The sequence below is a fragment of the Eptesicus fuscus genome, chromosome 17 (assembly GCF_027574615.1).
Source record: "Eptesicus fuscus isolate TK198812 chromosome 17, DD_ASM_mEF_20220401, whole genome shotgun sequence".
NCBI lineage: Eukaryota > Metazoa > Chordata > Mammalia > Chiroptera > Vespertilionidae > Eptesicus > Eptesicus fuscus.
Genome location: NC_072489.1, coordinates 51,084,481 through 51,098,249, shown reverse-complemented (window position 1 = coordinate 51,098,249; position 13,769 = coordinate 51,084,481). Strand labels below are relative to the sequence as shown.

General features: G+C 49.5%; 1 protein-coding gene across 4 annotated transcripts in view; it reads right to left on the bottom strand.

Moving 5' to 3' along the window:
• Window positions 1-2,551: 2,551 nt before the first annotated feature.
• The window catches only part of VTI1A (vesicle transport through interaction with t-SNAREs 1A), a 314,565-nt gene continuing 303,347 nt past the window's right edge, over window positions 2,552-13,769 (bottom strand). For 2 of the 4 annotated variants that reach the window (XM_008144314.3, XM_028149436.2), the window contains one exon: window positions 2,552-2,812. In XM_008144314.3, coding sequence (XP_008142536.3) covers window positions 2,719-2,812 — 94 coding nt within the window. In that variant the 3' untranslated portion in view covers window positions 2,552-2,718. The remainder of the gene's footprint in view (window positions 2,813-13,769) is intronic. The other 2 variants (XM_028149438.2, XM_028149441.2) reach the window with 1 other exon arrangement.

Below are 13,769 nucleotides of genomic sequence, written 5' to 3'. Positions count from 1 at the left end.
TGAAACAGAATCGCAAATGGCCTCCCGGCCCAGGCTGGCGGCTGACGTCAAGCCCGCCGCCTTTGCAGGCACTCGCCTTCAACGTGGAACATTTAAAACTCTTTACAACTTAAGAGACGTTAATTAAATTGCTTTGGATTCTGGAGCAGGGCAGCATCTGCTTTATTTATTCCGTCAGGGAAACTGTGGTCTGCAGTGAATTTTATGTGGCGGTCTCTTCCTCCTCTTCTTCCTCCTCTGTGTCTTCATCACTACCAGCCGCCCCCCGGCCCCAAACCGCCCTGACCCCGCATCGCAAGGCATCTAAAACAATATTCCCAACTTTAATTCCATTGATCAGTTGAGGTCTACGTATTAAGTTCCTGGAACCTTTTGATTGTGTGTGGGCTTTCTTCCTTCCCCGGTGGAGTGTGGAAGGAAGAGGACAATCTGTCTATCTTAGGGCTCCTTTGAGTCTCCCCCACAGCGCCCAAGAGGGCCTGGCACGGAATTCAAGGGACCTTCAGACCAGCTTCCTACTAGGCGCTCACTACTCAGGGCTCAGGTGGTTCTCAAGGGGCGTTTGATGGGGCTGTTTGGCCAAGGGTTATCTGTTCATATCTTTCCCGCTCTCAAGGCTGAATTGGGGCAAAATCTCAGGCAAGAGCTGATCAAGAGAACCCCAAAGAAAAGGTCACTGAGAGATGAGCAACGCACTCCTTCCTTCACCTACTTCAGCATGAGCACAGGTTTTAGTGAAACATGTAGGAGCTGGCAAGTTCTGGTGATCAGATCAACCTGGCTCGCTGCGTGGCCTGTGGAGGGTCTGGTGTCTGACATGCAGCTGGAGACCTGGTTACGCACTTGGGAGAAGGAAGACCAACAGTTTCGAAGGAAGGAAGAAAGGCTGGAGGCTCCCTCCCCACCACGAGTGTTTCCGAGCGAGAAGGAAGTGGGTTGTTTGTTTCCTTGCTTTTTCATGGTTTCCTTTCTGTGTTTAGCACATGCAGAATTCCGTTATCAGAATAAAAGATCCTCGCTGAGATGGATCCTTTACGCCGACGGGAAAATCAGCAGAGCCTTCCCACTCCCCCGCCGCCGTCCTACTTCGCCCTGCCCAAATCTCACCCACCCCCGCACAGTAAAGGCTGCAGCTCTATGTACACGATCCTAAATGATTTATCTGAACACGAGTTCTCCGGCGGATTTTGCCATTCTGCCTTTCCTCCCTTCACCATAAGGGTTCTCTTCTGCGTTGGGGGGTTGAGGGGGGGGATATATTACGTGCTGCACCGAGGCGAGCTCCATCCATGCGCACAGGTGGTTAGCATTTTTTATGAAGAGAACAGGCTTGCTTTTCAAGGACTCAAAGCTCCCAATTATATTCAAAAGATAGTGCGGACCCTGTAAGTGCCTATGAAGTCTTAAAGAAAAACACATTTTGCTTCATGACTAGGGGGAAAATGACCTCAGCTTGGGCAACTCGAAGCTCATCGCAAATGAACTCATTCTGAACGCAATTCCCCGTTACCTCGGACAGAAAGAAACCAGAGAAGATCACAAAGCCTGTTAGAGGTTTGAATACATCGTGAATCCAGGAAGGCGATGCTGACATTTGTTAGTGAAAAACCCAAGCTGTCTTTTTGCAACACGCGGCGAGATACCTTTCCTTTAAAGGAGGTTATCGCCCATTTTCCATGAAGTTTATTCCTAGTGGATCCCCCTACAGGACTCTACCTTATTTATAATCACATTTGAAATTTCACTCTGACGGAGTCATGTTCTTGCTCTTCCTGAAATATTCATGTTCTCTTTACATACTGGAATGGATGTGGAGAGAACCTTGTCAGACCTTTCGCATGTCTGAGGGCTGCTTTTGGCAGTGCAGATATTAAAACCGAAAGGATACAGGAGTGCTTACACAGGTCAGGGGAGAGGGGGTCACAATTAAATACGGTGCCAGGGCTCACGCTGCCAGCAAAATCTGGGGAGTCTGGGATTTGGGGAGGGTCTGGAAACATTTCTTGTAGCCAGTAATCAAAGTTGTGAAAAGTGGATATTGGGCAGGCTCAGCAAAAATAATCCTGGGTGTAAAAAAAAAAAAAAAAAAGAAAAAAAAAAAAGAAAATTATGCGTAGAAAAACAGAGAAAGTGCTAAGTCAATTTCCTGCCCAGCTGACGTTGAAACCCACCTTTACAATGAAAGCACTCAGGCGGGCTGACTACGTTCATTGTGCTGGGGTAGGAACAGGGCTGGTGTGCCGAAGCCCGTCACTGCTCCGTTCCCTGCTTTTCTCTCTGCATTTTGATCCTCGGCCATCACACAAGGGCAATCCGGTGACAAGAGATGTGTGACAAACAGTGCAGCCCATCACAAGCCCTGTGACAGACTCATTATGCCCTCTCCCAAACCGTGACCCCTGACATGTCCACGGGGCACGGAAGAATGTCACCAAGGCTATTTTGGTCAGTAGGAGGAAGGACCAAAAGGCAAATAAGGCCTCACCTTGCCCTACACAAACACACATCTGGGCGAAGAAACCCTAGAAAAGGAAACCAACCCACATGCAAACAAGAATAAAAATATTTTTACACTCTTTGCACTCCGGCTGAACAGTGGTGAGAGGGAGGGAGGGTCATTCGGGGCCTGTCAGCGCGAAAGAATGATTCATGTGACCGTTTTGTCTTAATTACTCAGCACGAGCCGCCGTTGCTGTTTATCAAGGACCCGCCGATACATCAGTGTCCTCTGATGGAGAAAGTGATCGCCATCAGGATGGTGATGACCAGGATGACAGCCAGCACGACGACCAGGACGCGGTTCTGGATGATCCTAGGAGACAGCAAAGGAGAGAGAAACTCAGGTGAGCGGAGCACATGCCGACAAAGCTCGTCCAAGATCAAGTTGGCTAATCAAACGATGGCTTCACAGGCCGGGGCGGCGAGACTGGAGTGTGTGTGTGTGTGTGTGTGTGTGTGTGTGTGTGTGACCACACAGCTTTTTGGTTCTACAAAGGATCCACAAGGAAACGAACGACTCCACAGCGATCGCCACGCTGCACCTGGAGACATGCTGTGAACCAAATGGCTTTCTAGGTGCGGAGTGCCATGTGGCACCTGTAAGTGATCGAGGGCCCCTGAGAGCATCTCTTTTTAATTGAACATGTGAGACGAGCCTCATTTTTTTTTTTTTTGCAGTGTTTCCATTAAGGTAATAGACTCCCAGGAAACATATGTCAGTGAGGTCCTTACCTGTACAAAAACACCTGGGGAACAGGAAAAGAGAGACTTAGGACGAAAAGGACAGGATTAAGAAGCAAGTGTCAAGCTTGCAGTTCAGGCTGTGAAACCGTCACCTGTCACTGGGGCTCACGCGCTGTGACGCCAAGAGGAAACGTTCCATTTGCTCCACAGCGAAAGGGGGTGGAAATGAGGAACAGCACCAAGTGCCCGGGTGCCTCGGGGGTTTGGGTTGGTGGGCCCTCATCTCCGGGGACTCCAACCCTCTCTGCTCTGGCTTTGCCAAATGCTGATGGGGAACAGGGAACTGAGGGGAATCGGAGCGGAGGCACCGGCTCCAAGATGCCTGCAGCGAGCTTCCGATAGAGGTGTTTCATAATTTGCCACCTCATTCTGAGAAAAGAGGTCGAACATCAGAATGCTTTGTGGAGACTTTCAAAGGGAACTGAGGTCAAAGAGCCTCGCCCACGCTCACTCCCACAGAACCAACCACACAAAAATAGAGACAGAGTGCTTGGCAGTCTAGCTGGCTGTCCACACCGCAAAGACACTACAGCAAACCCCATCGGTCCATCCTCCAAATATGAAGCACATAAAGGTCTGCTGTCTTAGTGTAGACACAGATCATTGGACTGGGCGTCCATAGGTAGGACTGGCCAGGCGTCCAGTTTAACAGAAACCCCTACCCTCCTCCTCCCCATCTCCCAGGAGAAATCTTTGCGGGATGGCCGCAGCCTTTTCTAGCTCTGGCTGCGTTGCTTCCTTGGAAGGATGGCGACACCCCCCGTGGTTTCAGTCGGATTCCTCCTTGCCCACCCCCTTCTTGCCCAAACCTAAATGGATGGATAGAGACCGTCACATCAGACAGGCCCACTCCCTTTTGCCCCCTGGAAGGACTAGCTCCCTCTCCTCCTGACAGGTTACAAAATGATCACATTTGCTGACACGTCTTCCGCAAAACTGCTTTAGTGCCTGTGTCCACTTTCCTGGAAGGAGATGAATGATCCGCTCGGTCCTCATTCATCACGTCCGGCTCGGCTAAGATCTGTCTCGTTTATTTCTCCCCTTCCCCACTAGAAAGGCTGCGCCCCGACATTAATTCTTCTGCGATGACAGCTAATTCAGACTTCACAGGCCATGTTTACTCAGGAGGCAGGAAGATTCTCCACCCCCAAAATAAACAGGGACAGGACTTCTCGGCTTGTTACAGTGGGGCTAATTGTGAACACCGATCGGTGCTAGTTGGTAGCTTGATTTAAAACCCAAATGGATTTTCCCCCCTTTTCTCTGGAAGGGGCAGGAGCCTTCAGAACAGTCCCTACACATCCTGTTTGCCCAAGTCACTGTCATAATCTCTATTTACCACAGTCACCCGCATCAGACTTGCAAAGGAAATCAGCAAAATTGAAACTCAGCAGTGAAACAGATTAAAAGCATGAAAACTCTTTAAAATTCTACTGTAAGTACTATTCGGTAGCATGTCTCTTGGTTGACAACCATTTTATTTGTGGGTTGAGGGCCCCAAGGCATCCATGATGCTTATTTGTAAGAGATGAACTGTGGATGTTACTGAAAGATGAAACAGAGGGCCGGAGACCATGGGATACCAGGACACAGGCTTTATTGGCAATCACCCTGCCGGCCGCCTTCCAGAGGGGGAAAGGGAAGAGAGAGAGAGAGAGCTTGAGAGAGAGAGAGCCTTTTAAGGGGAGGAAAAGAGGGGACGGGGCTTAGGGCACTCAGCCCACGCTGATTGGTGGTTTCATGTAAGGCACATGGTTAGGGGCCTAGGGATTTAGGAATTGGGGGTTTAGGGTATATGGCAGGTGCTGATTGGTGGTTCAATGTACAGTCCATATAAGGTGTTCATGAATGTCCGGCTGCAGGTGGAGTTTACGTCATGCTCCGTCCATCAGTTGGGGGAAGGGAGGATCTATCAGTTACTTGTTGAATCTGAGGCACCGTTAAGAAAACGAATGCACAGGAATCCTAAATTCTCAGCTCTTCTCCAGCCTTCCCTCATCTCAGGGCAGAGAGGAGTACACTTCACCCGCGACCTTCCCTAACAGCTTCTCGTATCTGTAGTTCACTCCACAGACACCCCATCCCAGGACGGGCGACCTGGGTCACAGACCATCAGAAGGATCCAATTGCCCACTCCCTCCTCGGTGGGTCCACAGTCACCTCTCCAGCCCCGGCGCATGTCACAGATACTGACACAGAACTGTCCCCAGGATGATAATGAATGAGCGCAGCCCTACAATTGCCATCCTTCCATTCAAGGGAGAATGAAGATCCGTGCAAATTTAATTTGCAGGAAAACCTCAGGGAGTCTGCGTAGAAAAGGCTGAAGTTAAAGTTGAAGTCCCCCAAAGATGGAATTTCATACCACCATGCATTCTCAGAGCACTGCTGGGTCTCCCCTGGGAAGCTAGGAGAAGGCTGGTCCTCAGGGAAGTGAGGCGTGTGTGGGCGGTGGGAGAGGTCGGCAGGTGAGAGCATTTGGTTTCAAACCAAAGGCTGGCCAGGCCATCAACCCAGCTTTGGATCTCAAAAGTGTTGGGCAGATACAGCACCTCTCAGGACCAGAAAAATGAGCGGTTGGGCCCTTAAGTAAACAGGACTGAACCCATCTGGGGGTAGGGAGGACAAAGGCTGCCATTGCTGGGCCCCTTCTGGGAGGAAGCCTGACAAGCCAGGGGCTGCTGGCAGGTATTGCTGTGGGCAGAGCAGAAAGGGAGGCAGAGTTTGGAGAGCATCTGAAAAACAGCCAGGAAGAGGGGTTCCCAGCTAGTGAGCCAGAGAAGAAACTTTGGGGAAGCCCAGGGTATCTTCCTTCTTAACTTTGGGGGCAGGGGCGGTGGGTGGGATTTATGTTCAACTAGGTATGCGGCAAGCAGCCTTAATCTCCCTTTTGAAAATGCAAAGTGTGTTTACCCAGTAAATAATTTAAGAAAAAATATACACTTGAAAGAAGACATCCATTGAACCAGCCAGGCTAAATTGCCTCCAGGCAAAAACTTGTGCATTTGCATGCTGCATTCTATTAAGTGAGCACACTGTGGCTTTAAAAGAATGCAGAGCCAAATTAAAAGGAATGTGGGCGCAAAAACATCAAGGATTCTCCAAGTTTACATTATGAATCACAGTGCTGTTGATACAAGATGAATTAACCATTTACTTTGAGGCTGAACTCACAAAGTACTATTGAAACTACGGATCCTGTGCAGGAACCCAGGGAGGGGCCAGTCTTTCCACTGCCAGTCTCCTCCTCCTCTGGCAACAAGCAGCTGTGTGTGGCAGCCCCGTCACAGAAGACTGGTTAACGTGCAGTAGGCCAGCGAGGCACCTGGCACAGCTCTCTGCTCTTGCTTCAGGAGCCCTGGAGTCCCACTGCAGCAGGCGTTACCAGCATTCGCCAATATCCAGTTCTCTATTTCTAGGCACCGACTCCCTTGCCCATCCCTTGATGTTCAGTGAGGCCATGTGACTTGTTTTAGTCAATGAAATGTGAGCAAAAGTGCTGGGTGTCAGTTCCAGTGTTTGGTCCCTTGCTGTTCTGATTTAGGAGGCTGTAGGTCCCAGGAGCGCAGTTACAGGATAGTGGAGATCCCCCCTCTCTCTGAATCCCGGAGTCATTGCATGGAGGGCCATTGCCCTGGACACTCACCTGGACTCACTGGGGATGTATATTAAGCCAATGAGATTTGGGGGTTGTTTGTCACCACAGCATGATGTAAGCTATCCTGACTGATACACTACTGCCTCCCTTCTCCAACAAGATGGGGTGTTTGGCCAGCCAAGTGAGGCTCTGGTTTAATGTATTCCAGAAGCCCAGCTATGATGAGGGTTGGTAGGACTTCTTTCCTTTCAGAAACGGGCTTTTGCTTCTTGTTTTCAATAGTTGGGATCCTCTTGGGTCCATATTTGATCATAACACCTCCCATTAGAGACTATGGAGTTTCCAATGATGATGTTTCAGAAGGCTCACCTAGGCACTCTGCTCACCATGTAGAGCAGATATGGTCATTGCATTTATTTATTCATTCCACACAGTTGACACTAGCCCTCCTCCAGGGGCAGAGCTGTGACCTAGGCTAAGATGGTCAGTGTCTTTCCATGCCCTTGGCCACAGAGACTGGAGCAGGCACGTGATTCAGCCAGTCCAATAGAGTGAGTCTCAGAAGCTCTGACTGCAATACTGGGTCATCTGGACCGTGTGGTGATGGGTGTTAGCCCGGATCTGCTGCAGCCATTTAGTCTCCATGAGGAAAACCAGCCTGAGAAAGAAACTGAGCCACGGAGGACAGAGGACTGAAAGAATGGCATCTCAGTCCTGAAGACACGATGAACATCTTCATCAAACCACCCTTCCTTTGGACTTTGAATTATATGAGAAAATAAATTAACTTTATTTTTCAAGTCAGTTTGAGTTTGTTCTCCTGTTATTTGCAACCAAAAAGCATTTTTTTTTTTTTTTTTGGTGGATTCACCCTGATTCGAAACCCAAGTCTTTGATCTATTTCCCGCAAGAAGAATTTCCTGACCATGCTCCTCTTGCTCTTATGTTTCCTTGTGCATCTCTCGACCACGACACTTACCGTAGAGATTCAGGATTTTCTGTTTCTATGCAGCTTTCTCCAATAACAAGTGGACCTTCCAGGGTCTGAATCTCCTTTGTCTTTTACATTCCCAAAGCCTAAAACAAAGCTTGGCATAGGTATTCTTAAACTTGCTGAATGCGTGAGTGCGAGTCTCCACCTCCACGTGTCCCCTGAAGGCTCACGTGGTACTCTTCCTGGTTTCTAGTGTTGCTTGTAGACAAGCACAGCGTTGGGAGTGAGCTACTAGCCACCCTCCATTAAGGATGCCAGCAGTGTCCAAACCCTTCACAAGCCTGCATTTATTAGCTGGAGAGCGCATGACACTCCACAGGCTCAGTGCCCGTCCTGGACATGCTTCTCCTGCCTGGCTGCCCAGGCCTGAACAATGATGCCCACCTTTGGGTTCTGACAGGACAGCAACAATGGGCAGGGCAATTAGCAGCCATAAGTGCAAAGGAACCTATACCTGTGTCTCTCAGGAAACTCCCCCAAAACAAATGCCCAGGGAAAGGCTCTCTAAGGTCTAGATCCGATTCAATGTTAGTCAAAAGAAATAAAAAACAGGAGTGAGAGAAAATGGTGCTTTGTTGTCCGCCTCTAACACTAACTTTAATTTCAAAGCTGGGCACATGGCTACCTCTGAGCTGGAGCTGAGTGGTTATTGTGCCACCTGATGATGCCCATCCAGGTTCTTATAGGGCCTGCATCTTTGGGAGAAATCTCCAGCCTCAGCCCAGAAACTCAAGGGGGGCTTACCCCAGTCTATGATGCCACAGGTGGACATATGACCGAGGCAGATCCAGCTACTTACAGCTCTCTATTCCTGCACAATCCTTTGTTTAGGAATTGGCATGCCCCAACCACGCCAGATAGAATCTTTGAGGATTTTTTTTTTCTGGAAAGTCAAGAAAAAGGTCTTCTCTCTATTGGGATTGAGTGTGGAGAAAATGGACACTTAGAACTCAGGGCCATGCTTATCGCTATGCAGGAGGGGAAGCTGCCTGAAGGATGCCAACACTGATCAACACAGGACCCAGAGATGGAGGGAAAGAAACAGGTTCCTGAAGGCATCATTTGAGCCCTAGATCCTGCTGTGTGCCCGACACCCGAAGAGTCACATTTAAACTTCCCTGTTGGAGGAGCCAGATGACCCAGCATTCCAAGCAAACCTGCTAAGCTTCACTCTATTGGATTGGCTTAAGTCACATGCTTGCTCCTGGTCCAAGAGTTTGGTTGGGACTTCTTTCACTTTCAACCATACTCATCGTCCTGAGTTGAATAGTGTCTCCCTCCAAATTCATGTCCATCTGGAACCTCAGAACGTGACCTTATTTGAAAATAGGGTCTTTGAAGAAGTAGTTTATTAAAGATCTTGAGATAAAATCACCCTGGATGTAGGGTAGGCCCTAAATCTAATGACAGGTGTCCTTATAAGAGAGGACACAGAGACACAGAGCAGAAGGCCAGGCGGAGTTAGAAGCAGAGATTGGAGTGATGCTGCCACAAGCCAAGGAATGCCTGTGGCCATCAGAAGCTGGATGAGGCAAGAAGGGTCCTTCCCTGGAGCCTTTGGAGGGTGTATGGCCCTGCCCACTCCTAGATTTCAGACCTCAAGCCTCCGGAGCTGTGAGAGAAGACATTTCTGTTTTAGGCCACCTAGTTCATGTTACTTGGTTACTGTAGCCCGAGGACACAAATACACGGAATTCTAGAATCCAGACCAGGATATGGACCTGTCTGTCTGTCTTGGCCTTCACAGTGACTGCTCTCCAGGTCTCCACCCACTTCCCTACTGCGGCATCTCACAATCAATGTGGATCTGTATGGAGGACAGGATAGTTCCAGCCTGGTTCTGCGAGAGCTTTGCAAGCAACCGTGGGCTCACAGTCTTCCGGAACTGTTGTTCTTTCATCTCAGAGTGAGAATTTCCAATCCCAAGCAGACCAGGCAGCTGCCCAAGGCCATGTGAGATGAGGAAACTGAGGGGGTAATGTTCTACAAGACTCCTGCCAGAAGGGGGTACATCCTACAAGACTCTTGCCTCTAGGATAAGGCATTTAACACGGGAAGGAAACCAGATGTTAACTCTGGGCCAACTTACTAAGTCATCTCCACCATGAACAGCCTGCGTTAACTGACCTAGTTAGGAGTAGTCAGTTAGTTACCCAGGAGGCCTGAGGAAATAGGACACAGGAGAATTAAGATTTGACAGGTGGCAAAATGAGCATGCTCTTCAGCAAGGAAGCGAGGACACGGGAGCCAGTATCTGAGCCCCAGCAAACCCAGGTTAGGTCCCGAGTGAGGACAGAGTGGCTTTATCCCATTTCTAAATTTCTTAGTTGAAAAGGGATCAGCAAACTTGCTCTGTAAAGGACTAGGTTGTAAACACATTAGTTTGCTAGGGCTGCCATCACAGAGTTCCACAGACTGGGTGGCTCACACGACAGAAATGTATTGTCTCACCGTCTGGAAGCTGGAAGTCTGAGATGGAGGCTGGCAGGCAGCTTCTCCTGAGGGCGCAGGAGCGTCTGTCCCAGGCCCCTCTCCTCGCGCCTGCTGGTTGCTGGACATCTCTGAGATTGCTTGGCTGTAGAAGCGTCCCCCCCACCCCCATCTTTGCTTTCATCCTCAGATGGCATTCTCCCTGTGTGCGCACCTATGTCCAAATTTCCTCTTCCAATAAGGACACTGGTCTGATTGGGTTAGGGCAGTGGTCGGCAAATGCGGCTCGCGAGCCACATGCGGCTCTTTGGCCCCTGGAGTTTTTAGCAAAGGCCAGCTTAGGAGTACCCTAATGAAGTTAATAACAATGTACCTACCTAGATAGTTTAAGTTTAAAAAATTTGGCTCTCAAAAGAAATTTCAGTCTTTGTACTGTTGATATTTGGCTCTGTTGACTAATGAGTTTGCCGACCACTGGGTTAGGGGACCACCCACTGCAGTTTGCCTCATCTTAACTAATTATATCTGCAAAGACCCTCTTTCCAAACAAGGTCCCATTCTGAGCCACTGGGGGTTAGGACTTTAACATAAAATTTGAGGAGGAGAAAATACAATTCAACCCAAAACATGAAGCCTGTTTTAGGCTTTTTGCAACTGCTCAACTTTGCCCCTTGCAAAAGCGGCTGTGGACAATGTCAATGAGTATGACTGTGTTCTAATAAAACTTTGACAAATACTGGGATTTGCCTTTCATATAATTTTTACATGTCAACAAATATTCTTCTTTTGATTTTTTCCCCCACCATTTAAAAATGTAAAAGCCATTTTTACCCTGCGGGCCATACAAAAGCAGGCGGTGAGCTAGACTGGGCCTACTACCTGTGGTTTGCCCACTCCTGGTCTAAAAGCTCAAAGCTCTCTGAGGCCGGCCCTCCTGCGCCGGAGGAGGTGTGGTCCTCGGACCGCGCACAGACGGCCATGGCAGGTCATGGCAGGTCTTTCCTGACGGAAGAGGGAAATCCAAGTCCCTGCCCTGTGGGAGCTTATGGTGCCACAATGAGCAATCAACTCCAGAAGCCCGACAACAAAGGCATAATTAGAGCAATGCCAGGCCAGGCCAGTTTGCTGTGTGCCCACAATCCTGGCTTTGCCTGGGGTCATCTGGAGCAAGTCACTCCATGTCACTTGCCTTTCAGTTTCTTCCCAAGTACAACCAGCCAGCTCACCACCCATCCCAGGGAGGAGAGGATTAGCTCCTTTAAGTTTATAAAGCACTTTGTAATCAGAAATCCCTGGCCAGGCGTGCAGTTGGCAAATAATTCTGTGAAAGGAGATGGCATCTCGGGACAGGTGAGAGGCAGGAGGATAGTCGACAGAGGCCGAGCAGCTGCCTGGGAAACTTCCTGAGGAACATTGTGTGGCTGGAGGGGTGGGGAAGGTGGGAGGCCTGGAAGGGCTGCCTCCTGAAGCCCTCCAGGCTTGTGTTCCCACAGGCCTGTGTCTATCTGGGCCTCACGGGGACACTCACCCCAGCAGCACTAAACCTTCTCTCTGAGGTGGTAGCATAAACATCAAAATCACATCCCTTCCCAATGATATGTGAGTTACACTGCACTCTATGTTGCCACGGCCCCTGCCATTCTCCAATATGGACTCGCTGACGGCAGGGGGCCTGGAAAATGACTTTACTGGCCACTGGGCATTCAGATAGGATCAAGGCCGCTCACTTCAATCAAAGGGGCTTGGAAAGAACTTGAAGAGAATGAAATGATGCGCTGGAAACACAGGTATACCTAATCCCTCCCAGGCTTACTCAGCTGGAAGAAAAGGTCTCCATGCCCTGGTCTGGATTGTTCATTTGATAGTTGAGGGCCCTGAGGTGCAGGGAGGTGCCCAAGGTCAACCATGTGGGGCACAGCCAGGTGTTCAGACCCCCAGGCCCCTTGTTTCACTGTTGTTCTCATTCTCGTCTGAGGGGCCAGGGAAACCACACAATTCAAATTGCATCGGCTGCTAATAGGGACTGTTCAACAACATCCAGGAACATGACTCAAAACCTAGCCGTGGTCCCCACCTGTTACTGAGCCCAACCCCGTCCCACTTCTGTGTGAAATGAAGGGGCGCTTGGATGACTGAGAGCCCTGGTTCCCAGACTCCAGGCTGAGGCTGAAGCAAGAAGAGAAGCACACGAGAGAAGACGGCCTCCTCTTGAAAACAAGGTAACTTAGCTTAAAGGACTTTCTTTTCTCTGAGACTGTGTCCTTCCTCCCGTTTCAGTGGTGACGTGTCCTTTAGTTTAGGAGTGATGCTGGAGTGGATGGCAGGGATTTTCCCCAATGTCCTTACAGAGACATCGGAAATCTACGTTCTCCTTCGAAATTACTCGTACTTGGCAAAATAAAAAGTGCACAATCCTCTATTTCAAGTCCCAATCCAAGACATGGCAAGGTTCATGAACCTCGGAGCTAGAACCTCCCGCCCAGCTCTACTGTCTGGTGATTCTTCCTTGGACTCTACAGTGTGGCGCCGTGGTGATGGCAACAATGACGACGGTGATGCCAATGACAACAGCCACAGCAGCACCACACCAGCAGCTCCTAGTAAGTGGCCATTTACTCTGGGTCAGGTGCTGTCCTGGCATTTTCTACACTTTTTGGAAACCTCCCAGCAATCCTATGAGGTGGGTACTATTATCATCCCTGTTTTTTTTTTTTTTAATACATTATATTGCTTTTTTACAGAGAGGAAGGGAGAGGGATAGAGAGTTAGAAACATCAATGAGAGAGAAACATTGATCAGCTGCTTCCTGCACACCCCCCAGTGGGGATGTGCCTGCAACCAAGGTACATGCCCTTGACTGGAATCGAACCTGGGACCCTTCAGTCCACAGGACGGTGCTCTATTCACTGAGCCAAACCAGTTAGGGCTAGCATCCCTGTTTTTACAGAGAAGTTACTGGGAACCCCAAGCCCCTGGCCAGTCTTATCTTACGCCCCTAGAGGACACACATGATCAGGTGGTTATTCATCTGTGCGTCTCATGTTCTCCTGCAGACGCTCCTTGGTTGTTTGAGGGGCGAGTCTTTGATATCTCCCTCTTTATAGTCCTCTCCACAGCCCCAGTGATGGGGTGTGCAGGTTGAAAGTCACAACACGAATTCACCGGAGCCAACTCTTCCTAGTGCCCCGTGTAAATGCACCACACATCACTAAGGTAACATTCAGTTTTGGGAAGCATATTTCACCAGCTGTCATCAGTCACAGGCACACTGGCTGCGTCCTTTCTGGCTCTTTCTTAGGTAAATGCAGGGTCACCTGACCCCTCATCAGATTTGGGGACAGAGAGAACGGCAATCCGCCTCTGGGGGCAGCTCACCAGTGACTCCACTGTCTGGTGACCTCGTCCCACACAATCTTTTAACCTTTTGCACTCGGAGGTCGAGTGTGACTTGACATGGTTAGCATCGGTAGCAGGAATCGAGAAAAAAGCAAGCGAGTGCAAAGG